This window comes from Crocodylus siamensis, chromosome 1 (assembly GCF_052110815.1).
Source record: "Crocodylus siamensis isolate JL-2025a chromosome 1, ASM5211081v1, whole genome shotgun sequence".
Lineage (NCBI taxonomy): Eukaryota > Metazoa > Chordata > Crocodylia > Crocodylidae > Crocodylus > Crocodylus siamensis.
The window spans coordinates 119,376,503-119,402,268 of record NC_143395.1 but is presented as its reverse complement, the minus strand read 5'-3'; the positions used below and the strand labels follow the sequence as shown (position 1 = coordinate 119,402,268).

General features: G+C 41.0%; 2 protein-coding genes across 4 annotated transcripts in view; one reads left to right on the top strand and one right to left on the bottom strand.

Moving 5' to 3' along the window:
- The window catches only part of SYNE1 (spectrin repeat containing nuclear envelope protein 1), a 515,591-nt gene extending 508,218 nt beyond the window's left edge, over positions 1-7,373 (top strand). For both annotated transcript variants that reach the window (XM_090041573.1, XM_090041568.1), the window contains one exon: positions 6,259-7,373. In XM_090041573.1, the coding sequence (XP_089897699.1) occupies positions 6,259-6,499 (241 nt within the window). In that variant the 3' untranslated portion in view covers positions 6,500-7,373. The remainder of the gene's footprint in view (positions 1-6,258) is intronic.
- Positions 7,374-11,491: 4,118 nt separating this feature from the next.
- The window catches only part of ESR1 (estrogen receptor 1), a 215,894-nt gene continuing 201,619 nt past the window's right edge, over positions 11,492-25,766 (bottom strand). For both annotated transcript variants that reach the window (XM_090041560.1, XM_090041559.1), the window contains 2 exons: positions 23,103-23,286; positions 11,492-21,765 (listed from right to left, as the gene is read on the bottom strand). In XM_090041560.1, coding sequence (XP_089897686.1) covers positions 21,537-21,765; positions 23,103-23,286 — 413 coding nt within the window. In that variant the 3' untranslated portion in view covers positions 11,492-21,536. The remainder of the gene's footprint in view (positions 21,766-23,102; positions 23,287-25,766) is intronic.

Genomic DNA, 25,766 nt, shown 5'->3' with positions numbered 1-25,766 from the left:
CACAAGACTGAATAAAACACACTAACATCCTTTTTTTTTTAATGTTTTGTTCAGTTTGTGGGTTTTACGCTCCTATGACTCAAAATGAAAAAATCAAAATTTGAGGATTTTCATCTTCACAAAATTGGGAGCATCTTCTCTCCCTGCTATTGGAGAACATCTTTACTGACATAACAACCTAACACTGACGTGACACTTGACGAGTGCTTGCATCCATGTATCACACTGCGAGCAATGCTGCCCCATCTCTGTCTGACCGCTAGAGAGCAGACTTGCAGCTGCAGCTTTTTGCTTTCCACCTCGTCTCAGCAATCTCTCATTTCTGCGGTTAACAGTGCTTGTGCATTCTGTTCTTGTCAGTGTGGTGTGTGTGTCCTTTTGCTCTTTCACTGATCCGTTCACTTCCCCATAGCATAAATACATTTAAAGAAGCCCTAAAGGAAAAATTATATACCTACACTATACAATAGATATCTGTTCCCATTCCAACATTTAGTGAGTTGTGACAGAATATAAAATTATAGAGAACATGAGAAGATATGTGTGGAATTGTAATCAAGCCTAACTTCTGTTTTGTCAATTGCTTGAGATAATGGTTCCTGTTCAAGTGAGAGATTTTTAAGTTTTGAGGACAGCAAAAATTGACTTACATGGTGATTTGAGCAATAATCAGGCATTCAAAGAAACCTTGAGTGCACTTTGTATTTAATGGCCTGTTTTCTGTAAGACAAGACCACAATTTCACTTATCAGAGCAGCAGTCTGAAATATGAGGGAGCTGGAATGGGGAGCACAAATTGATTATAGTCATAACCAGTCAATTTTCCAATTTCTGAATAGAATTGCATAACTTTAGCTAGTGAAATACTGCAACTGTGAAGCTGCTATGAACATTAAGTGACATGATAGGCAGAATATTTCCATAAGAAATCAACTGATTCTTTTGAAGCACAGTAAAACATCCTGCACAGTAAGTGACATACATAGACCCTGTTTCTCTGTTCCTCTCATGAATGGAGAAATGGGAGGAAACTTTCTAACTCATGTTGCTGTAAAGCTTGGCAACTGTTGGTGGAATCGTATTCTATGACCATTAACATCTAGGCATGTGTCTTTTATTAACCTGCCTGAAAAATGAAGGCTGACTCAGGCAGGTCAAGCATGCTTGCATTAGCAACATGGCATTAGAGGAATATTCTGTGTCTGCTCCTCCACTCTCTTCTACATGTACAGTCCCACCCTCTTTAAAGAGATTACTGTTTTGTAGGCCTGAGGTGGGGGTGGCCTGATGCGCATCTATCAGTGCTTCGCAGCTTTGGGACTAGTTTAGCAGGGGCATTGGCATGGCATCTTTCAGATCAACTCTCTCCAGCACTGTTTATTAACACATCTCATAGTAGGACAACACAATGTTCAATTTGTCATTCAGACAACCGTGGAATACAAATGAGTTACTACTGAATAGGAAACTTAATCAAATGCGCAAAGCCAGACAGGTTGTGGTTGATGTATAATATGGCTTTAACTGATAAAGCGGTACAAGCTGTCACTGTGTTCCTTGATATCTTGACATGCCTCTGATCAGAGTCTTTTGCGTTTGATCTTGCACTGGATCAGCAAACTCTGCTAGATTATAGTATAAGGAGAACCAAAGACAAATTAGAAATGTTTGCTATGTAGGATTTTGCAGAGGAAAGTTACTTACTTAAAAAATTAGAGGAATGGTGTTTTTAGCAAGCCTGATGATATTGCGCTTTTCTGTTATCATAGCTTATATATGTAGTATCCTGTTGATTCATCATGTACTACATCTGCATAGGAACTGATCCTCCCAAACCAGCCTGTTTGGGTATGAAATCTGATAAAGAAGTGCAGAGTTTTAAATTGGGAAAAGCAAATCCCCAAATTACTCTTCCCCTTTCAATAGTTAATATGGCTGTCAGGAAAAAGTACACCTGGACCCATGCCTGAAGATTTTTTTAAGTGATTAAAATGTTAAAAGATTAAAATAATGGTTTAAACTGCTCCAGTATGTTTACATTTTCTCTCTTGAGCAGTTCTATTCAAGTCTGGCGCCACTGATCCCATCTCCGTTTGCTACTCCCCCTGCTCCTCTGCTCTTCAAATCCAATAGCAAATTTATACATTTCTCAATTCCTTAAGCCAACTAGATCACAACATTATAATAAAATGCAATGTGAAATAATGACACTAAGAGACTGGATTCAGATTCCCCAAGGCTCTAGTCAAAGTTCTGCTGCCTTCTGACTTTGGGGCTGTCACTTAAACTTCTTGTTTAACCACCTGTAAAATGGATATGTAAACCAGCTTAATCTGGCAAGGAGTAGATATGAGCCACCAAGGAATATGTAATATCTGAAGATAACCAATTTATTGATGTACTGGCAACATAGGACGTAAGACCAGAACGGATCTTGAGTCATCAAGAGCAGTCTGCTGCTGTCCCAGGCACTAGTATCATAACTCCTTTTTTAGGCTAATGAAACTCCGTCTTAAGTGTTTAGTATTTATCTCCCTGTTATCCCTGTTAGAAGGCTGTTTCAGGACCTCACTCCTCTGATAATTAGAGACATTCTTTTAATTTTCAAGCTAAATTCTTTTCATAGCTTGTCTTGTCTTCACCCCCATTACCTTCAACTTAGCTGTTTAATTTCCTGCATAGCATCACATCAAATGTTCTACCAGTCCACAAAGATTAGATCTAGTGCATTTTTCTTGTCTAAGAAGTGAGTTATTTGTAAGCTGAAACTACATCCAGGCTGAAATGAGAGTTCCCCTGTTCACCTACCAAGCTGCCTAGTAGCTTAACTTTTCTTTCACATATCAGTGAAGTTACTGAGGAAAAGCAAGCTAAGTTCCAACCCCGCAGATCTTGCTAGTTCCCAAGAGGAGGAGTCGTACTGTTGCATCCACTCTAACATTAATTTTTCAGGTTCCTTGCATACTTTACTTGAGCCTGACATCAGGAAACGTGCAGTTGGTCAAATTTGCAGCTGTGCCTTCCACGTTATCTAGTCACTAAGGACTGTGTGAGGGAATAACAGGTGATCTTGCTTCAGTGCTAGCTGAACAGCTGTCAGTGTGACAAATGGTAGAGCAACCTGAATAGACAAAGCTAATAATTTATGGACAAGAGAGAGAGAACTTCCTTCCCCTCAAAGTAACTATAGCGCTCAGTGTTTGGGGCTGATCTGCCCATAAAAACTGATAGGAAGTGTATCATTTTATTTCAATAGCAGCAGTAAAATTATTCACCACCTCATAGGACAGAGTATTCATTTTTTCCATCATTGTTAATGTGGCCATTAGTAGACGACTACCTGTCGAAATAGCAACCAAATCAATATAGCACTTGAGTATTTTAAAGCAGATCTTTTGAATGTGGTCTCCCCTGGAGGTGAATATTTCATTATTCGCTTGTTGGATAATTTCCACACCATATGAACCAGTAACATTTACAATCCTTTTTGGCTGCTATGTTTCAGTACACTGTTCTATATAGTGCATTAATTTTTGAGGCAATCCATTATACCCCTTTCCAAGGAAGCCAATATGTGTTCCACCACCTTTTATTTGTTTTATTGTGAGTTTTGTTTTGTTTTTCAATACATAAAAACAAAAACCAGTATTGCTTTTGTAGCCCACAACCCTGATAAAGGAAGAGAATGATTAGACAATGATGTGCCCATTCCTTTGGTTGTAGCTCCCGGTCCTTTCTCTAGAGAGGTATTTGATAGTCTCAGGATAACTTTCAGATTACTTCCAGCCAATGGATAATTAGTTAAAAGAGCCTCTACTTTCATACTGCTCTCATTAATCCCAAAGGAAGAGTAGACACCTCTCTGCAAAATGTGGCATTCGTTGATTGGAATAAGAGTATCTGTGTGAAAAGAGCCACGTAAGGAGGTGGACTGAAATGAAACGCAATGAAATGCTTGGGAGGTAATTAAGCACTCCCTGTTCCCTTTGTTCCTACCTCAGCCCATTAACTTTCAATGTTGGCATTCTTAGACAGTAGAGAGCCTGATCTAATTGAACTTTAATATGGAATGCTCTGATGCTGTTAAATGTGCCATGTCCTTTCAGTGTGTTCTTTATACCTGAACTTACATAGTGCAAGAATAAGCAGCTCTCTAGTTTGGCTCCAATAACATGCAAACTTTTGGTTTGATCATCACTTCTTGACCTAAACAATCCAGGAAGTTAATCATTTAGTGTACCTGAACATTCAACTTTCCATTAGTCAACTAAAGCTTTTGTAAAGGTTACCAAAGGCTATCGGGCTTGCTTGAGGTCTTTACGATGGGAAGATACATGAACACAAGTGAGCTGATAACAATAAATTATCTCCTCCAGTTGGAAATTAATAACTAAATGTAACAAAAAAGGTTAAGAGGGGTAGGTTATACCCTGCAGTTCTTGTGGGGAACACTTTGGAGGACTCAGTGTGAGCATGTGAACATCTACATAGTTGCTGTAAAAAGCTTTGTAAGTAGGACATGTAGATTCCCTCTTCACCTCAGGGGAAGTTGGCAGTCTGGACCTGGTAGCAGGCTAGAGACTGCTCCCTAGTTGTTTAATTTTAGTGGGTTAGTGTTGTCCTCAGGTTAATACTATCATTTTGTAACAATTTTGTAGCAAATATGGCTGTCTATGCCAGAGAAACAGGAGGCTCTGGGAGAGCTGGGGAGATGAAAGGGTAGCCCCAGGAAGGACAGAAAGCTGGAGAGAGAAAGTATAGTCTCAAGGAGGACAGAGTGGAGTGTGACAAAGGACAGAGAGAACTGGAGCAACACAGTAAAGCCTGCTTGTTTGAAGCAGGTGTCAGCTCTGCTATTTGGGACATTCGCACTCTAACATGTAATTAAAAGAGCTTCCTCCGAGATGGACCTGGTCTGTGACGCTGGAGAACAAGTTTCTTTGCTGAATCAAAACCACAGAAGATAGCATTATTCCTTGGCCACAAAAACAAAAGTTTTATCTACGTGACAAAGGTCATTCTGAAGATTGTTCTTCTTCCATGCATCTTTTTACTTCCTTGGCCTCTAACAAGCCATTGGGTTCTTCCTGCTCTGTAATGAAGCTGCTGTGAATTTCCCATATTAGACAGAGACTTGAGGGAAAACTGCATCTAAGCAGATGGCTTTAAAACCACTCATTCTTCTGTATTTTAGCATTGGCTAAGATACAGTACTGTCCTTTACTAGATAATTGGTTAACCTGAAACGCTTTGTATATGTTGGATTTGGTATGTTTTTTAATCTTCAAGTTCTCTCTTATCAACCCATGTAATTTCTCAGAAACATTAGTGGGCCACCCAGGTACTAGAGTGCTGTCAGTTTTAGTCCAGAAGGAAAAAATCAGCTCTCTTTCCAGGACTAGAAGGAAAAGCTTCTTGAAATCTAAAAATTTGGATTAAAGTTGTGAATATGAGTATCTAAACTTAGTGGCTAACTCAGAGGGCTGGTTTTTATTTTCCAAGGGACTGAGTTCTCCTAGCTTCCACTGAATAAAAAGTTGCTATAGATTTAATTGCCCAACATGAAATAACAAGAGGTCTTCGCCCACCCTAAGACACTGGTCATCAGCTGCGACTGGATTATTAGGACATTTTAATTGCCCTACTGCAGAAAAGATTTTTCAAAGGAAATAACACGGGGAAGAGGGGAGGAAGAATTTTAAAAAAGCGTAAAGGGCCCATTCAGTTCAGGAAGTCAATTATAAATGCTGATTCAGTGCAAAATGAGGCTATGGTGTATTCTGTGGAGACTGAGAGTCCCTCTAATCCAATTCTGGCAGAGCACTGTACTTATGTGATTTGTAATGATACTCTGGTAACTTCCTGAAAACAAATGCAGTCAGCATATAAAGCAGTGGGGTTTCCCTTCTCAACTGCATGTGTCTGTGGAACAGGCACAAGTGCTAATGCGACAAAAGAGATGTTGTCCTTATCTAGATTATGTTCAATTGATTTGTTAAAGTGGAAAATCTTTAACACAAGCAAAATGGGTAGATTAACATGGACCACACTGAATGATTTTTCAAATGCTTTCTTTCTCCAATTCCACTGTTCTAAAAAGATCCTTCAGTAGAGTCATGGAAATGGCATAGTCCATATTAATTATTTAAAATATTTATTATTTTTAAATGAATATCCCAGGAAGGGTTATTGAAGCAGGAAGTAGCACCTATGCTGACTAGTGCCTTAGTTTGTTCTCATATGGATTTCTTTTCTCAGGTCCACAAGAGGTGGCTCAGATTCCTCCCATTCTGAGGCACTGTCAACTCGGCAGCACCAGTCCTTCTTTCTCAGAGTCCTAAGAGCTGCTCTGCCACTTCAGCTTCTTTTGCTGCTCTTGATTGGTCTAGCCTGCCTTGTACCAATGACTGAAGAGGACTACAGCTGTACTCTATCCAATAATTTTGCCCGGTCCTTCCATCCCATGCTAAGATACACTAATGGCCCTCCTCCCTTATGAAGCAATGGAAAAGCTAGTACAGTTGGTGAAAAACACACATCAGGAAGCGGGCCCATTTCAGGTGTTGATGCACTCAATGTGGCAGCTTTACCTACTGTAGCCAATGTACCCATATCATTCTACTGGTACTAAGTTTTTTGTATCCTGTATCAGTACCCAAATGTGTAATGCATTACATGAGTAGCATCATTTCAAGATTTGTACCCCTGGCACAAAGAAGGCTATGACATAAGCAAGGGAATTTTCTCCCTCTCCAGCATTCTGGATCTTTTAGCCACATTTATCTCTGGGTCATTGTCCTGTACTATGCATAGCCAAGGAATTTATACTGTAGGAGAACGTTTCCCATGTGCTTCTCTAAATGAGCTATTAGCCGATCTTTGTTCAATACACAATATCAGGACCTTACAGTATACAGACCAACCAGTGCTAGGGACATTTTAGAGATTTTGTAACAAAATTCTAAAGAGCTCATATAGCAATGTACTATTCCCCCTTGTTTATTGTTTCAGGCATGCTGTTCTAAGCTTTGCTTTGGATGCACAGGCTGTAAATCTGAAAAGCACTTTTTTAAGGTTTAAAAAATTGGATGTAATAAATAAGATCATGGAAGCTTTTATGAGAAAAAAATAATGAATGTCAAGTTAAAAAAGGAACATATTTATGTATGTACAGTTTGCTAAGCCAAGTTTTGTTTGTATTGATTTCTTTGCATTTATTATAGATTCCATAAAATATTTTGTCTATGTGCTTTTTAATGACAATTACAGAAACCTCTATGTTTAGACTGAGAAATGTACGGTAAAAATAATTACAAAACCATATATATGCTGCAATTCTACATGAAAAAGTAAAATAAAATAATCTGTTATAATTAATTATTTTGGAAATATGTGAAAATGGGAAGATCTTGGACAAATTGTGAGAAAGCAGCATAACGTGTGAGAAAATACTACTTTTGAGCAGTGACTGTGACAATATAAACTTCCCTTCCTCCTATGGGTTAACTCCAGATTTTTCTAATTTGTTTTCTGTAGACTTGCTTATATTTGCTGCCTTCCATATTCTGCTGATTTGAAATTTTGTATCAGTTGGTATTAAAGAAGACTATTTTTTGTGGGTTGAAAATATCAAAATCTTCTTCATAGCAGCTTGATACAGACTGACACCAGGGGTAGATATTTATGCTTGACCAACAGTTGAAGCATTTCTGGTGGACTATACCCAACACACAAACATAAATTGCAGAAAAGAACAAGATGAAAGCTCATAAATTTTCTAGAAACATTACAGCAAACTTGTTCTTTGAGTAGCAGCAGGCACTTTGTACAGTTTGAGTCATAACGTAACCAAAACAGCATTCTTTTCAAGTTTGAGAAATTACAGAGTATTGCCCTAAAGTTATCTCTTGTTTAATAATTTTTGTGTTCTTAAAAAAGAGCCGTTACACATACTGTGTATGTTCCTATTAATTATAAGCAAATGTTTTTTATTTAAAGACAGAATAGGCTGGATTGTGTACCAGAAAGAAGCTCTATTTTTTTCTTGAGCCTGGAGAAAACAAAACTAATTTCATTGCCGCTACTTGGGGTTGTCCTTGTGGGCCCATGATTTCTGGCTCTGATTAGAAATGACCTACTGAAGCCAGTCAGATGGTTCCAGGAGTAAAACAGGAGGCAAAAACAGTGGCATTCTTCCATGGCCTGCCCAGTGACTTACCTAAATTGAAGAGGAGAAATGAAACTTCATTCTCAGATGACTCTGCACGTGCTAAAATATGATCATGCATGAAATAGACTTTGCCTTTCATAACTTTGTATTTGTTGCCTTTGTCTGATACCAAAGTAGGAATATTATGAATATATGCTCTGCAGGGGTTTGCTTCCCTCACTGAGATGCAGATGTCATGCTGCGATCCTAGGTACCTGACTCCTTGACAGGGGCTGGATAAAAATAAGCAATTATCTTCTCAGAGTCTATTGTGCAGCTCTTCATGTAATCCTGTCTTTCCTTTCTTCCATGCTTTGGTGTAAGTGGTTATGTGGTTAAACCCATTGACTTATAATTTATAATCTCTATGTAGCTAAGATAAATACAAGACAGTTTACTCATCCCAGGACTATTACATGTGCTCTACAAACTCAAGCAGATGTCACTGCATTAGACATGGTCTAATCATGTTTTCAACAATGAAGAGTAGCTATTTCTGTTTTGTTTTTGTTTTAAGGAAAGTTTAGGCTATGCATCATAAGTCAGCAAGTCAGGGAAAGGGAAAGACATCACCTTAACTTCCCCCTCCTGTCCAGTCAGGCCCTGGGGACATTATGGAATCAAGCAAGGCTGATGGAAAGGTAGCATATAACCTATGAGTTAACAATGGGTACACGTGAGATGTATCTTTATAGAGCTAACCAAAGATAGAACTCACCTGTGACTTTTTGAGTAAAACTATCTGTCAATCATTTAAAATTGTAGAAGAGTACTATTTCTTGTACAGAAAGTAACTAGTAAATAACTAGCCTATCACAGAGCTTGTCAGGAACATGCTACACTCAGGTGTAATGTGTTTGGAATATGACAGGGTTTTTTTACTCCACAGTAGTGCTTGGTCCATAGTGCTTTTAAAAGCACTGGGGGGGAGGGGGAAACAGAGCATAGTGAGCACGTAGGAGCCTATTAAACTGTCTGCTAGAGCCTGACCCCAAGATTTCTGTGGCTCACTTCTAGTTTCCAGGGAAGTGAATGATGGAGGAAATTAGAAATGTAAAGAAAAGGAAGGAGAAAAGAGTCAATTCTGATTAACTAAAGAGGGGCCAGTGAGTGAAGTGGAGAGGAACTGTTTAAAACAATTGCAATGCTTGAAACTAACCTGACTTCAATCACTTTCATTTCCTGTAAGTTCACTTATTCTATTTTCTGTCATTCTTTGTCTATTGGAATTAATTTTTGGGGTGGTACCTATGTTCCCACCCTTTTAGCACAAGGTGGATATGAATGGAATTGTGCTTTGGAAGCTAGCATAATAAACTTCTGCCTTGCCATAAACCCAAATTATTGGCCCACACCTTGATCACTACCATCTCCCTGCCCCCAAGAATGTGTACTGTAGCTTGGGTGCCAGCTAACCAAGGTTAAAGTATCAGATGAAAGAACCAGCATTCATGGCTACTCCTAGGATTCAACACAGTCAACCTCCAACTTGGTAATAAAAGCAACAAGTGAAAAATTGATCGTGTTACCTTTCCCTAGTTCCATCACTGAGCCAGCTGGCACTAGTATGAGGGCAAGTCTATAGGAAAGTAGTTTCCCTACTTCATTCAGGTATCAGAGGAACCAGTGGCAGTGGACAGATTCATTACAGGAGTCCATTACAGTGTTTTTGCCAGTGTTCATCTCACTGACAGTTCTTTTATCAGAATCAAGCCGGGGTACCACCTATGGATATGGAGTACTTGATCTTGCAAGACTCATCATCAGGAAGAGTCAGTATGGATTTACCAACAAGAAGTCATGCCTGACCAATATGATTTTGTTCTATGTTGAAGTGACAGACTCTGTACATGAAGGGAGAGCAATGAACATGGTATATCTTGACCTTAGCAAGGCTTTTGGCACCATCTCCCATGACATTCTTATTAACAAGCTAAGGAAGTACAATCTAGATGAAAGTTCTGTAATGTGGATACATAACTGATTGAATCACTGTACTCGGTGGGTGTGTCTACACATGCATTTACTCCAGCCTAGATTTACTGTGCAGTAAGATGCTGCACACTGGGCGTGTCTACACACACTTTTACACATGCCTAAACGTAATGCACATTAACCTAATGAGCATTAGGGTGATTTGGGTACATGTCTACACGCACACACACTAAGGCATATTAACGTGGGTGTGCTGGCCAGTTTGGGATTAAAGTTAGTCCCAAATCAATGGACACACTGTATTAATGCACATTGGTACATCTATGTGTTTGCTAATGCGACTTAGCTATTCGCACATAACTTTGATACATGCTGTATGGAGGTATCAAATTTAGGCTCCAATAGCCTAAAATCACCATTCTTGAGGAGCATTAAGGGTGTGTATGTGCAGATGTGTTAATGCACCTGAATTGGGCTAATGCGCATTAAATGCCTATGTGTACATGCACCCAGTAAGGGTTTTTGAGTAAGTGTCTACACACGTAGAGATTAGGGAGAAGATTTGCTCCCAGTTCCCTGCAGTCCTGCAATTCACCCCTGTGGCCACCGAGGGGAGATCCAGGCTCCCCCTGGGTGCTACTCTAGAGGCTGGCAGGGAGCCCCAGGCCAGGAGACCTGCCCCTGGGGTAGGCACGATGTCCCCTGGCAAGGTCATGGCTGCTATATGCCCCACTGGCAGATCATGGCAGGGGGCTGGGACCTGCCCCACCCCTGCAGCTCTTTGTAAGCCCTGTGCCTCAGTCACCTGATTGGGGCATGGAGCTAGCTATGGTGCCATTAGTAATGCCAAGTAAATTTGGTACTTACATTTGCAGGTAGCAAATTTACTTGGGATTACAGAGATTTACGGTGAAATACACTTCTGTATATGTGGACCCACATGCTTATTTAACAGTAAAGCATGCTAATTCTCTGTTAAGCGTCTCATGCAGACACGCCCAGCAAGCACTCCTCAGTGGATCACTATGTAGTTGAGGTATGTTGGGTTCCCCAGGGATCTGTTTTTGTTCAACATCATTAAGTATTTAGATGATGGGATCGGGTGCATGCTTAGCAAATTTGCAGATTACACCAAGTTGTGTGGACTTGAAGACACTCCAGAGTTCAGGAGTAAGATCCAGAATGACCTGGATAGACTGGAGAAATGGTGTCCAATCAAACAGATATGACTCAACAAGGATAAGTGCAAAATCCCATCCCATTTGGGATGGAATGACCTCATGTACAAATACAGACTGGCAAATGACTGGCATAGTTGCAGTACTGCAGAGGACCTGGTGGTTATAGTGGACTATAAACTGAATATGAGCCAACAGTGTGCTCTTGTTGCAGAAAATGCACACTGGAATGTCTCTTGCAAATCAAGAGAAGTAATTGTTCCTCTCTACTCGGTACTCCAGGTGAGGCCTCACCAGTGCTGTGTCCAGTTTTGGGAGCCACACTTGATGAAAGGTGTGGACAGTTTAGAAAGAGTTTGGCACAGAGGAACAGAAAATGGTTAGGTGCCTCAGAAGCAAAACTAATGAAGAAAGGCTGAAAGAACTGGGCTTATTTAGCCTGCAGAAGAGAAGGCTGAGGGAGGATTTGCTAACAGTCTTCAATTACCTGCAAGGTGATAATAGGATGGAGATGGACTTTTCTCTGTGGCTGTAGGGGGTCGGACTATAAGTAATGGCCTCAAGCTGCAGTAGGGAAAATTTAGGGTGGAGTTTAAGAGGATTTTTCTGACTATGAGAGTGAGAAGACATTGGAACAGATAGTTAGCTGGCATGGTTTAGTCAGGGATGATCTTGCCTTGAGCAGGAGGCTGGATTAAATGACCTCATGAAGTCGCTTCCAACCCTACTTTCTTAGGATCTGATGTATAATATGTTGCACTGAGACACCTGGTCTGTCACTTCCAATGTGAGGCAGTAGCTGAGAACTTACCATGCAGCTCTGCAAAGTCCCTTGAACACAGCCAATGCTTACTCCGAGGCCCTTTCATCTGAAGAAGTCCATTGTGACTGCTTCTAAATATGTGAAAGTTTTGTGGCCTGTTTGTTAGCTAAGCAGCAACAGCTCCCCTTTCTCACACTGATTTCTACTGTCCTGCTGTTTGTGCTACAGATTGTTGTCACAAGCATTTAAATGCAGACCTGGCTACTAAGATGCCTAAGGTTTTTTTTGTGTGGGTCAGTCTTCGTTTCAGAACTTAATATGAAAACTGGTAGATGTTAACAAACTCAGACTGAGCTCATGCTACAGACCGATGATTGGGGGCTGATAGTATCACAGGACTGGCAATAATGCACAAAATTCTGTGTATTAAAATCCCCGGCTTTAATGTAGACTAAGGACTAGAGCCTAGATCCGCAAAAGGACTTAGGCATCACAATGTTGAGAATTACAGCACCTACCTTTTAGATGTCTTCCTACCTCATAGTACCTAGGCTCCCTAGATAATGCTTTGGTCCTAATGCAAAGGCCTGCATGTTGAGGATGGGAGTACCAAAGCTAGTTAATAGCTAATGGCAAGAATAAGGTGGTATCTTAGGGAGGTATGGTCACCAGTGCTGAATAGAGGGGGATAATAACTTACCTTGACCTGCTGGCAACACTCCTACCAATGCAGCCCAGTATGCTGTTAGCCTTCTTGGCAACAAGGGTACGCTGCTGGCTCATAGTCATCTTATTTTCTACTGTAACCCCCAGGTCCTTTTCTGCAGAGCTGCTGCCCAGCCAGTCAGTCCCCAGTCTGTAGTGGTGCATGGGATTGTTCCATCCGAAGTGCAGGCCTTTGCACTTGCCATTGTTGAAACTCATCAGATTTCTTTTGGCCCAATCCTCCAATTTGTCTAGGTCACTGAATCCTAGCCCTACCTTCCAGCCTATCTACTACTCCCCACAGCTTGGTGTCATCTGCAGACTTGCTTAGGGTGCACTCCATGCCATCTTCCAGGTCATTGATGAAGATATTGAACAAATATCTGACCCCTGGGACACCCCACTTGATACCAGCTACCAACTAGACATTCATCCACCTTACTGCTCGTTCATCCAGCCAATATGTCCTTAGCTTGCCTGTGAGAATGTTGTGAGAGACTATCAAAAACCTTGCTAAAATCAAGGTACACCACATCCACTGGTCTCCCCACATCCACAGAACCAGTCACCTTGTCATAGAAGGCAACCAGGTTGGTCAGGTATGACCTGCACTTGTTGAATCCATGTGAACTGTTCCTAGACACCTTCTTCTCCTCCAAGTGCATAGAACTGAATTCCTTGGGGATCTGCTGTATAATTTTTCCAAGGACTGAGGCTGGCTGGTCTGTAGTTCCCTGGATTCTCCATTTTCGGTTTCTTAAGTATGGGCACTATGGTTGCCCTTTTCCAATCATCCAGGACTTCTCCTAATCACCAAGAGTTTTCCAGAATGATGGCCAGTGGCTCTGCAATCTCATCAGCCAGCTTCCTCAGCACCCTTGGGTGCATCCCATTTGGCCCCATGGACTTGTATACATCCAGCTTTTCTAAATAATCCCTAACCTGTTCTTTCACCATTGTTGGCTGCTCACCTCCCCCCCAAAACTGTGGTACCAGGTGCAGTAGTCTGGGACCTGACTTTATCTGTAAAGACTGAGGTGAAGAAGGCATTGAGCACTTCAGCCTTTTCTACATCCTCTGTCACAAGATTGCCTCCCTCATTCAGTAAGGGATCTACATGTTCCCTGATCCTCTTCTTGCTGCTGACACACTTGTAGAAACCCTTCTTGTTACCCTTCACATCCCTTGCTAGCTGCAACTCCAATTTGACCTTCCTACTTCATCCCTGTGTGCCCGAGCAATGCTCTTATATTCCTCCCTATTCATGTATGTATGTCTCCTTTTAGGAGAATGAATACTTACTGATGACAACTTCCCCCCTCTAGTTTGGCTGTTACATCATCCACCTGCACATAGGAAATGCAGGCTCAGATGGCCACAGTCTGAGGAGGGGATTGACTTTGTTTTAGTACACCCTGGGAATTAGTTGTTTAGCCTCTGACTTGAGTAAAATGGGGCTAGAAAGAGTGGTATTCACCACTTCCAGTCACAGTGTGGGGCTCAATACCAGATGATTTTCCTCATCTGTGTTGGTGTTGCAATAAAAGTATGTGTTTTAAGCAATCATGTTTGGAAAGCTACAGCAGACTTTCACTGAGAAATGTAAAAATGCATCTCATTACTTGATCAGTGTTGGTTTGCCAAAGACACTCTTAAAACAGTGGTGATGTCAGGTATTCTGAAGGTCTACATGCATTGAAACATTGCTTATGAACCAAAATTAAGCATTTTGCAGGGGGAGAGGGAGGTCGGGAAGTGGAGATGAATACAGCCTCCTATAGTACATACAGCTATAAAGCCCCTGTTAAACACTAGTACTTTCCTGAAGCAGCATGTCACACACCACAGAGCTGGGAAAAATCAAAGCAGAGAATATGATATAATATTTTTGCTGAGCTCCAAGGCTAGATATAGACATTCAAAAAGCTTGAGGCATAATCTATCTGTTACATAATTTTCTGTAAGCAGTGTGGTTTAGATCAGTAGTGAACAGAATACACTTTTGCCCGTGGGGGTGGGGACACAACAAATCTCATTTTACCAGTAATAAGTGACCAGAAACTAGTCTATACCTGGCCTAAATGTGTCAGAAATCAACAATAATTTTGAAGCTATACTGGATTGCTTCAAAAGGGTACGCATAACTCCTATATGCTTTTGTGCCTCCCTACCACTCCCTGCTTGTCCAGAGCTCAGCTCTGAGACCTTTTCTTCACTAGGTGAAAGGGAAGGGTTTTTTTAACCTTCTGTTAGTTAACAACTGGTAACCAACACTAAGTAAAAATTCTAATGAAGACAAGGCAGTTTGTAATTTTTGGCTATGTTCACAACTGAAGGTAAACTCAAGGCTCTCCCATTTTTTTTCAACCTGTCTACACATGAGAACAAAATTCCTTGTCCACATTAGAGTGTATTTAACTCATGTGGTAAGAACACCTATGCTTTTCCTAGTAAAGAGGTCCCTGGTTATGTTGACACAGTAGACTAGTGTCACATAAGCTGACTTGGCCAGCAAGGAGCTCCACACAGACTGATTTCTGCTATCTGACTTTTTTGCCAGATAATGGAGCTCACGCAGAGTTTTGTGATGCTACAGTTAAACTGCTTCCAATACTCTACCTATGTCATTTAATGTTGTTCCATGCATCTCTGTGCTGCGCTGAAGACAGTATAGATATATGCCTGAAACACTAAAAAGGAGAATATTTTTCTTCAATACCTATAAGTCAGGCAGAAGCCCTGACTTATATCCAGGACAAGTATAAATGAGATGTGTAGTAAAGAAATTCAATAGAACTTTTATCTCCTTGTAATGCAGATAGACATTTATTCTGTTTGTGTTTTGTGACACCCCCGCCCCCAACAAAGATTATCTTTGATGCCTCTGTTCTGAATCGTGTGCTTTGGCCACTATACTCTATAGCCTTACCCAAAAGGCAATGAGCAGAAAAGCATTTTTTAAAACTGCAGCTCAGTTTACCCTTGGGGAACCCCAGTTAAAGATTCAGTTGCAGGCCCAAACCTTTACTAGACACATGATATAGATTTCATAGACATAGACATCAGGGCTGGAAGGGACCTTGGGAGATCATCGAGAATGTTATAAGAAACCTTAAAACATAACAATTATGCATTGCCCAGTTGAGGGCTCCAATCAACCATATAGTTTACGCTGCTTTACCACCTCCTTTGTTGATGCCATCCAACATACGACAAACATACCTTACTCTGCTTTATTTTTTTATTCGACATCAAATAGTTTGCGAAAAATCTTGCACAAGTCAGGTATCACCAGATTTTGTTTGTAACATTCTTGTAAAGGTGCAAAAGAGGTTTACATGTGTTTCTCATATAACAAAGCAAAACCTCAACAAAACAAAGACACCAATAACAGTATATGCATCAGTGAAAGAGCAGTATAATCCAACTAATACATTATGGCACTTGAGCCTCATACTAAAGAAAGGGCTCTACAGTGAAAGAGTAAGTAGTGCACAAAAGAGCTTAATAGTTTTTTATGATATGTACAATAAGGTGGTATAAAAGTGGCTTGTTAATGCAAGTCTTTGTGACTAGCAATCTATCTCTTCATTTTTCAATTGGCACTTTCTAAAGAAACAGACTACTAATTTGAGGCACACAGGAGTACAGAGCACACTAACTGAACATGGGTTTGCAACATGGCAGCATATACATTTCTTAAAGTTCAGGCACATTTTTTTAAATGCAAAAAAAGATTAGATTTTTTTTTTAATCTTTTACAGACAGTGCAAAAATTGAAGTGCCCTCCTGAAGGCAACAATCACTGAAAATACAACTATTTGGACATAAGAATATCTACATTTGAATTAAAAGAAAGAATGTAAATAGAAAGCACACATTATTCATGCTAGAGATGTGAATTTTGGTACCTTACAACTGAAATCATTCAAGTCCATTTGAAATGGGGTGTATTTTTGGGTGGTAGCTAAAAATACAATGCATTAAGATCCAGTCTTAACATGACACTTCTTCAACTATGAGGCTATTTTGTTTGTAAAACTAATACATTTGTTGATAGCATTTACAATGATCTCAAGTAGTACATGAACTTCACACTAATTCAGCTGACATCTTACCACTAAATCATGTTGGTTTTAAGTTGAGTTGCATCTTAATTTTACAAACAAGGTACTATATGTACAAGAACACGGCCTTCTCCTGGTCTCATTGAAGTCTGTGGGAAGGCTCAAATTGACTTCAGCGGAGCAGGATTTTTAGTGTAAGAGGGAAACCTTTTTCATTCAGATGTTTCCTTTCAGTTTTAGCATTTTAGCACAGTTCTTCTGGAATCCAGGCACTAGAAACTGAATTGGATAGTGACTTCAGTATGAGACATACCCCTTTCATGTTAAAGCACTGACTTGTTGGCAGTCCATGCATTATCAATGGAAATGACATCCAGTGCTTGCTTGCTTGCTTAGTGACCATTTTGTAATTTACCAAACTGTTGACAATATTAAAAAATCAGGAAATGTCATTGGCACAGAACAGTAAAGGCATCACAAAAAAAACATCAAGGAAGCTGCTCATGAAGTTATTGTAGTCTAGCACTGTCTTCCTATACTGCCTAGTCTGTCCTCCATGGGCGTTTTACTGGACATAGGCTGCCAAATTGAGCCATGACTCAGTCAGCTACAGAGGAGCAGGAAACCCAGACAATTAGCAGATGAAATTGTTCACATTACCACCTTCACCTCTTCCCCAAACTTTTTATAATAATCAGTATTACACTAGAACTGTTCTGATACACCAAGCAATTTTATCTGATCTGTTACTGTTTGTCTTATTCTGGTTGTGCATTGCCTATGTGTCTAGGGTATTTGGTTTTTGTTGTTTTTTATTTTTTATAAATCGAAGTATAAACATTACAAAATAATTATTGTCTCATTAGCTACAGTCCAAAGAATCACTATTAATGTTTTGGTAAAAGCATAATTAGCTGCCCTGAATACTTTTCCTTCTCAAACAAGTTCTTTAATACGCGGTATTTCTCTTTATATCCGGCATTAGGCATTTCAGGTAGTGCTGGTTTATCTACTGCACATATGAAATATATACGAAATTTTTTCATGTAAACTAACAATCAATAAGCCTCAGGCACAAATGATTGCATACATGATAAAGTACCTCAAAACTCTCAATAAAAGAAAATACTTTTGTTTTGTGTATCATAGACTCCATTAACTGGGTTAACAGAACAGGTACATTCAATTGTCTGATATGTGAACTATGCATATATATATATATATATATATATGAATGAGTGTGTGTGTGTGTGTGTGTGTGTGTGTATGTATGTGTGTATATATATATATATATAGGTATAATTATATTTTATTACATTATTTAAGGTGCTTTTTTGCCATCAAAAATAAACTAATAATTCAACTGAATGAGTTCCTTATGTACCTACTTTTTTAACTTATTTTTAAAATTCGGGGCCATGTTTTGATGTGCTTCCTAATTTGTTTCCACTCCAAAATTCACACATATGTCGCAGGGACATTCAATTGCTGACCATGGGATATAATGCTCTACACTTGGGTCTCTCTGTATGCAAATTTGTTTTGTACAAATTTCCTTATATGCAACAACCTTATTTATAACAGAAATTTGCTTTCTGCAAGAAAAAGTTAATCTTATGTGAAGAGGCATGCAACGGGGCTATATAGTGACGTGAGTAAAATAGAGGTGCACTAATACATCAGATTGGTACCGATATAAAGAAAATTATCTCTATTGAATATCAGCTCGATAGGGCCGATAATTTGGTTGATAAATGCCCATGCTGTCTGCAGCCACAGAGCAGCATGGAGCAGAGCCAGCAATGTGGAGAGCTGACTCCAGCTGGTAAGTCAGAAGAGGAGCAGGGAGGGAAGGGGTGTGGGTGGGCAGATCAACACCCCCCACGGACAGGGGGCAGGGGCAGGGGCAGGTGCTGCCCAGCCGGGGCAGGGTGGCATGCAGGACAGAGGCATGGCTTGTAGGGTGAGTGTAGCTCCTACCACTGCTTGCACCATGCAGGCAGGGGCATGGGGGGGGTGCCCCCAGATCTGTGCGGTGTGGGGTGGGCTGCCGCTGTGGGGTGGAGCCAGGCCTGGGCTTGGAGCAGGTTCTGGTGGCATTGGGAGGAGGCTGCTGACCGTCCAGATTTCATTTCAGCTCCACTCCCAGCCCCAGGCTGCTGCCCAGCACAGCCCGGTTTTAACACCTTGCCTCCACCCAAGCGCCAGGAAAAGCTGGGGATGCTCCGGGTGGAGGGCAGCAGCAGGGGGCTGGGAGCAGAGTGGAATTTTTTTTTTTTTAATTATTTTTACCATGTCAGGTGAATTTTTATTTTATTATGTTATCACATTATGTGATTACTGTTTAAATTTGTCATGGTTTGGGGGGGGCAGTAGAGTGAGGCTGGTACCTATCCCTATTAATTACATGTAATAATGGATTTGCTTTATGCGAATTTGCTTTATGCAAGGTGTTTTTTTTTAAACACAACTCTCGCATAAAGAGAGACTCAAGTGTATTTAATTCCTTGAAGGGTACAGTTGGCCCAGCATGCTTTTTTGTTGGGAGAAGCAGAAAAAGGAGGCATTTAACTGTGCAGCTTAGATGAGCTAATAGCCTTGATTCATGTGTGTTCTATCAAATAGAACATGGGCATGGCTAATAAACATATATTTAATGAGCTATCACAGCATGAACATTTCTTATGGCTACAAGACTTCCCATGTCCTAGTCAGATCTTGACCTCTGCTTATTGAAATGAAACAGTACACACAAGACTTTTCCAACACAGAAAAAATAGTTACAAAATAGAAACAAAAATGAATGCATTTTATGACAAGGCACTTAGGAGCCCCGTTGTTAGCCTTTGGATAACAGGTTTCAGCATGTAGCCACTGCTTTCACTGCACACACTGAAAGACAAATGACCATGTTCAGAATTTAAAAAAAAGCTAAGGCCACTGGAAATGAAGCTAATTTTGTAGCAACAGGATTGTTATGTTAAGATTAGATTAAATTATTCACAAATTTAGAGCACAGCCTTCACTCAGACAACTTCTTAGCAATTTTTAGAAGTAAAAATCATGTAGATAGAGGTAACTTGTGGATTTGCAACTAAACTTTGTGCTCAGATATATACGTGCAATTCCCATCAAAGTCAACATTGCACTTGTCTGAGGACAGAATTAAGACTTTGGCTTGCAGCACAAACATGTACCATGCCTTGAGATCTCCATGCTTCTCTGAGTTGTTTCTTGCTGTCCCTGGACTTCTGCTCGTGTTCCGGTGTGGACCATTGTGGCCACTCTTCTGGGTTGCAGTATTTGCATCCCCTGCCCTTAAGAATGAAATAGACTGCAATAAATAAAACTACAGAAGGGATGGAAATCTGAATTTTAATGGCACTCAGTGTCAGTAGCCTGAGGGTATGGTATATCTTCCTTTATATTACTCGCCCTTCACAAGTAGTTGCAGTTCCTAGTAGTGTCAGTAAGAAAAATGTGCATTTTTTTAGAGAACCGATTAGATTCAGACTAACCTTTATTTATACTAAAAGGCAGTTGTAGACAAGGAAAGGGACTATTTTCCCTCATGAAATATGTATGTTACCATAGAGCCCCAAATATGATTCAGTTTCGTACACCTTACACATGGCACAAGTGAGCAAAAGTTTAGCTGTAATTGTCATCTAAGAATACCCCAGTAAGGCTTGAGGAGAAGGGAAGGGTAGACTTCTCAGCTTGTATGTAACCTACAGGCCTGGACTCTATGTTAGCACAGCTTTTCCATGCCACTGCGGGCTTACTGGTGGGAGTGATGGGAGGGAGGACAGTTCTGGTACACTAGCATGCTGGTACATCATTTTATTTTCACTTAGCTAACTGTCATCAAAATACTATGTACAGAGGAGTCTAACCATGCTTTTTCAGATGCAGAATTTTAGGCTTGAAGTGACTATTATGTTAATCTAGTCTGACACAAGGGCAATTGACTACAGCATCTGTTTCCCAGGTGGTTTTTCAGCTAAGTACTACTGAGGCTCAGAATTATTCAGCTTATGAGATCAGAGAAAATCAAGTGCACTCAGTGCAGTATGGCCATAGGGGAGGATAAATATACCTGGCTGGACAGTCAATGTCATCCAGAAGAGGGAAACATCTGCTTGTCAGCCAAAAAAATAAAGCCAAAAAACAATTCTACATCCAGAAAAATTCTTTGTTACTTTAAGAACAAGAGAGGCTGCAGTCTACCAAGACCTGAGCTGTTTAACAAGGCAGTCTCTAGCGTTGAGGTTTTCCTATAAGCTCACCTTGGAGCCAATAGACCTTTCAATGTAAACACCTCTGCTAGTCAAACCCAGCTGGTGCCTTTGCCCAAATGGTTTCCAAGCAAAGGGTCAAGAAAGTCTGAAATGTTGGGTTGATATCAGCAAAGGCTACAGAAATCCTAATCTCAGTGTCTGCACAGGGTTAATAGGGGCAATTCCAAATTTCAGAGTAAGCTATCTTTGCAATCCATGCTGGCTATCCATAACAATGAATTTTAGCTTGTGATCAGTGAACACTTGGTTTGGAAATCACTGGTGATTAATGCCTACTGGAGTGTTTACACATGGCAATTTAGCTAAAGTGATGCATGAAGTAGGTAGTATGCTGTTGGGATCCTCAGAACATGGCAGGTTTTTTTGACATATGGACTCTCATATTGTGTTTTGCAAATTCTCATCTTCCCTGTTGTTTATGTAAAATGACTGCAAGGAATGCGATGAAGCTGATGCAGTTGTCAGCCGAGTCTCCTCTTCTACTTGGGCAGCATTTCTAGCTGCTGGGGCATGCAGTCGGTGAGCATCTAGCATCTCCAGCAACAAATCATAAAGAGGTACTACATTTTTGCACTTCATGTTGTACAGGTGCTCCATCCCTTTATTGCTGTGATTTAATGGAGAGAAAACACAATGAAATTATACTGCACAGTGTTTGGTGGTGACCATTAAAAATTCACCATCTTACTATGTAATGATAACTCCATTATCACAGTTTCTCCCCTCATTTTCCTAGGAAATAACAGCAGTAAATTTTGTTAACTTATTAATTGGAAGCTCATATCCAGAGCCCTGACTACCAAATCACTGAGTTTCAGATAAAGACTAATAACAAAATAATGCATGCAAATTACAAATTCTTCAGAAAAAATGAAAAAGAGAGGAATCAATACACACACGCACACTAACTTTTCTCTGAAGGTCTAAAGCTGTTTTGGAGGAAAATCAGAGGTTTTTTTCCAATCCTAACTGTCATAACATGGCACACACCACTATGTTAAGTGCCATTCTTTTGGAATTAAAGAAACTCAACCCCTTTCACCAAACAATGTCCTGAGCAACTTTAATAATAAACAGTATCTTCTTAGAATTGTCAGTTTTGTAACACTACAGCATGTAGGTAGATGAGTGCAAATTCACAAGCATCAAGTAATTTATATATTATATAAATATAATGATTTATATTTTTTTTGCTTAGGCAAAAAGCAACTGGAATTCTTCACAGATTTCACTATGTTTATTATTAAAACTTCTATGTGTAGAGTTGAGGTAGAGTACAGGACTGGAACTCAGGAAACCTGGGGCAAAATTCAGCTTCCCTTTGCATATCTAAGTAACAGTTTTCTAGTAATCTCTCTGGCCATTTTGGGGCCCCACTCTACCCTTTGGTCTTATAAGCCTGTTCACCTATACTCTACACATGCACAAGGAGTGCACTTGAGCACAACTCAGACACTCCCACTTAGACATGCAAAAGGAAATAGGATTCCACCCCTGGTCTCTAGTCCTTGGTATGCCACTAGTCTGCATGCCATTTTATAACACTGTGCCTCAGTTTCCTCCTCTACAAAATGGGAATGATGCCACTGACCATCTTAGCCAAGTACTCTGCAATCTACCAATGGAGAGTAGTATAAGAGAGGCCAGTGAATATTTTTAACCCTTATCTTGATAAAGCCTGCTCACATAGCACCACTTTGCACCTCTTACAAATTGGTATTACCTGCCTTTATGCACAGAAGGTTTAGGCAGAAATCCATATCACAGGCCAGACCGCGATAAGCACGCCCTTCTCTACAAGTACTCCCACTGAGGAGAGCTCCTCGGAGGAGAGCCAATTCATAGAGTAATATAACATTCAACGTAAGTGTAAACCTTGTTTGCACACTAGCTACTGCTGACTAGTACAGTGCAGGAAAGCAAAATGTGTATTGGCGCTCTCACCTCATGTGCCTGATGTGTGAAAGGATGAGGAGAAGCTGAGCCAGTCGCCTGTGTTGCTGCTGCAGAGAAAGACCTGACTTGGCCATTAAGTGAATCAGAGTATCTGTAATTTTGTCCAGAACACGATGAATATAGTCCTTTTCTTCCAGAGATTTCAAGGTGCTGGAAAGAAAGGTATATACACCTGGAGAATAAGGAAAAAAAGAACAACAGCACAAGAAGACATCAGACTATAGATAAAATATAGTGCTCTGAGGGACATCAAGAGCCCAGACCCCTCTGTGAAATGGCTGTCTTCTGGTATCACGACAGTGACTGCAATGCTAGGGCCCATTTTTTGAGCTCAGGGTGGATTTTGACTCAGACGGGGAAAAAAGATACCATCTTTAGTTAGGTAAATAATGAAAAGATACAAGTTACACCCACTGGGAATTTCCACCACAAACAAATACCCTGCAGATTACCAAGTGCACGTCCCTACAGGTCTTATTGTCCTCCAAAGGATACCTCAGTAGCTGACACACACAGACGCATAGTGAGCTTGAAGTATTTTTGAAAGTATTTTTGACCAAAGAGGAAAACTGAAGACCCTTCTGGGAGAATGTCCTACCACCAGTTTGAGCACTTCCATAACCTGAAGTTGTAGAAGTGTCTTACAGGAAGAAAGTTGGTCTCCTAACTATGGCGGTCCAAATCCATTTAGGACTTTAGAGGTTAAACCCAAGACTTTACATTCCAAGTGGTAAGCAATGAACAAGTGCAAATCATGAAGCATCAGTGTTAGGTTACTACCAAGAAATGCTCCTAAGAAAGACTCCAGGATACTGCCACTGATTGCATGATGGCAGCTGGGGATCCAGCATGACCCCTGAGACTGCAAACATAAAGAATGAGTTACAATGCTGTTTTGCTTTGTTTTTCTATGCATGGTCCCCTGCCTAGGAGCGAGGGGGCAGGGAGCAGGGGCTGAAAGGAGTTAACTCTTTGCCACCATCACTATACCTGGCTGAGCCCAGCTCCTAACACAGCTGCTCCCTATTGCCCCTTGCTGGAGTGGGGCAGAAGCAGCTCTGCTCCCTAACCCCTGCCCCCCCACCCCCTACAACCTCCAGATCAGCTGGAAACAATGGCAGCAGTGTCCAAGGGGGGTGGGTCACCCCATTTTACACCCGCTTTCTGCCTGGCGTCCCCTACTAAGCTGACAGCTCCAGCCATGTCTCACCCCCATGGGCCCCTTGCTCTGAGGGGCAGTGTGCTGCAGCCCCCTTTAGTAAATCCTGAATCTGCCCATGCCTAAAGGGTTTGATCCAGATAGTCTCAGATAGTACCTGCCTGATCATCAGGCAATGCACAGCATTTGAGGAGAGGAGTAGGGAGTTAGTGGCCATGCCTGCCTCTACTTTAATCTGTCAATGATTAAAGCACTGATCCAGGATGTGCAAGAGCAAAGTTCAGCTCACATAAGACACAAAGGGGATCTGAACTTGCATCTTCCGCCTGCCATTTGAAATGCCTTCTCAAGCTGTAGGGTTGTCTGGGGTGAGACTCTCTCAAATAAAGCTGTTTCTGTTTGCAAAGAATTATTAATTCTTCATGGGCCACTAGTGGAAGTAGAGTGGGGTTAGCAGGGCACCAGCTTTGTGCACTGATCTAGAACGATGATCCCTGGTGCCTATGCCAAGAGCAGGGCATGGCATGGCACATGGCTCGGCAAGCTAACTTTTGCAGCTCTAATACTGTTTTTTCCAAGTGCTGTACACAGAGGATAAACAGCCAGCCTGGAGATTGGCAACATGCCTCAAAGTTAGGTTGAGCAATGCCATGCAAACTAAGTTCTGATGACATTTTCTGGAGCCAGCCCTAAGTGCCTAAGTTGCTTTTGTAATTTTTACCTTCAGACAATATGGTGACAGGATCAGTGGTGCTCAACTGTGGTGCCACAAGATCCTTTCTGGGGTGTTACAGCACTCACAAGCACATGATCCTACCACTGCCCTTTCTAATTGTACCTTTCATGCTCATCCTGGAAACAGAGATGCACAAAGCAGGTAGAACTGTCCCATGCAATGCTGTTGCCAAGAAGAGCGTTTCAGGCACCGGACTGGGAAGGGCTGCAGCAAGAACATGTGTTCCTGCCTGCTTTAGGCTTATCTGACTGTGCCCAAGAGACATGGGGCAGTTGCACCTGGCTGTGGTAGCAGCAGCAAAACCCCAGTGGGGTAAGCTGAGGCAGCACAAGAGTGGTTCTCAACTAGGGAGCCACCAAGGTCAAAAAAGTTATGGAGGGCTGCCTTGAATCTAAAAAGGTTGAGAACCAGCTGATTCTGGCTAAAATGTAGGAGTCCTTCACACTGCATCCAGAATAAAAGAGTAAGCCATGAGGAAATGATGCTGCCTGAGAAATTGCAGACACCCATAAAGTAAGCCTGTAAAAGATATCATCTAGCTATACAGAAAAAGGCAGCACCACGGTGGGACATGCAACCCATGCTTCATAGGTGCTAGTACTGACACTGGCAGTAATTTAACCATGTTGCTTGGCTGTTGTATACATGACAATAAGTTGTGCTTCCTAAAACAGTGCTTGCTCTTTTGCACTGTGTTGATACACCTTGAAATGACAAAATGAGCTCCAGCTTCTATCCCACTTCCTCCTTTTCAGGG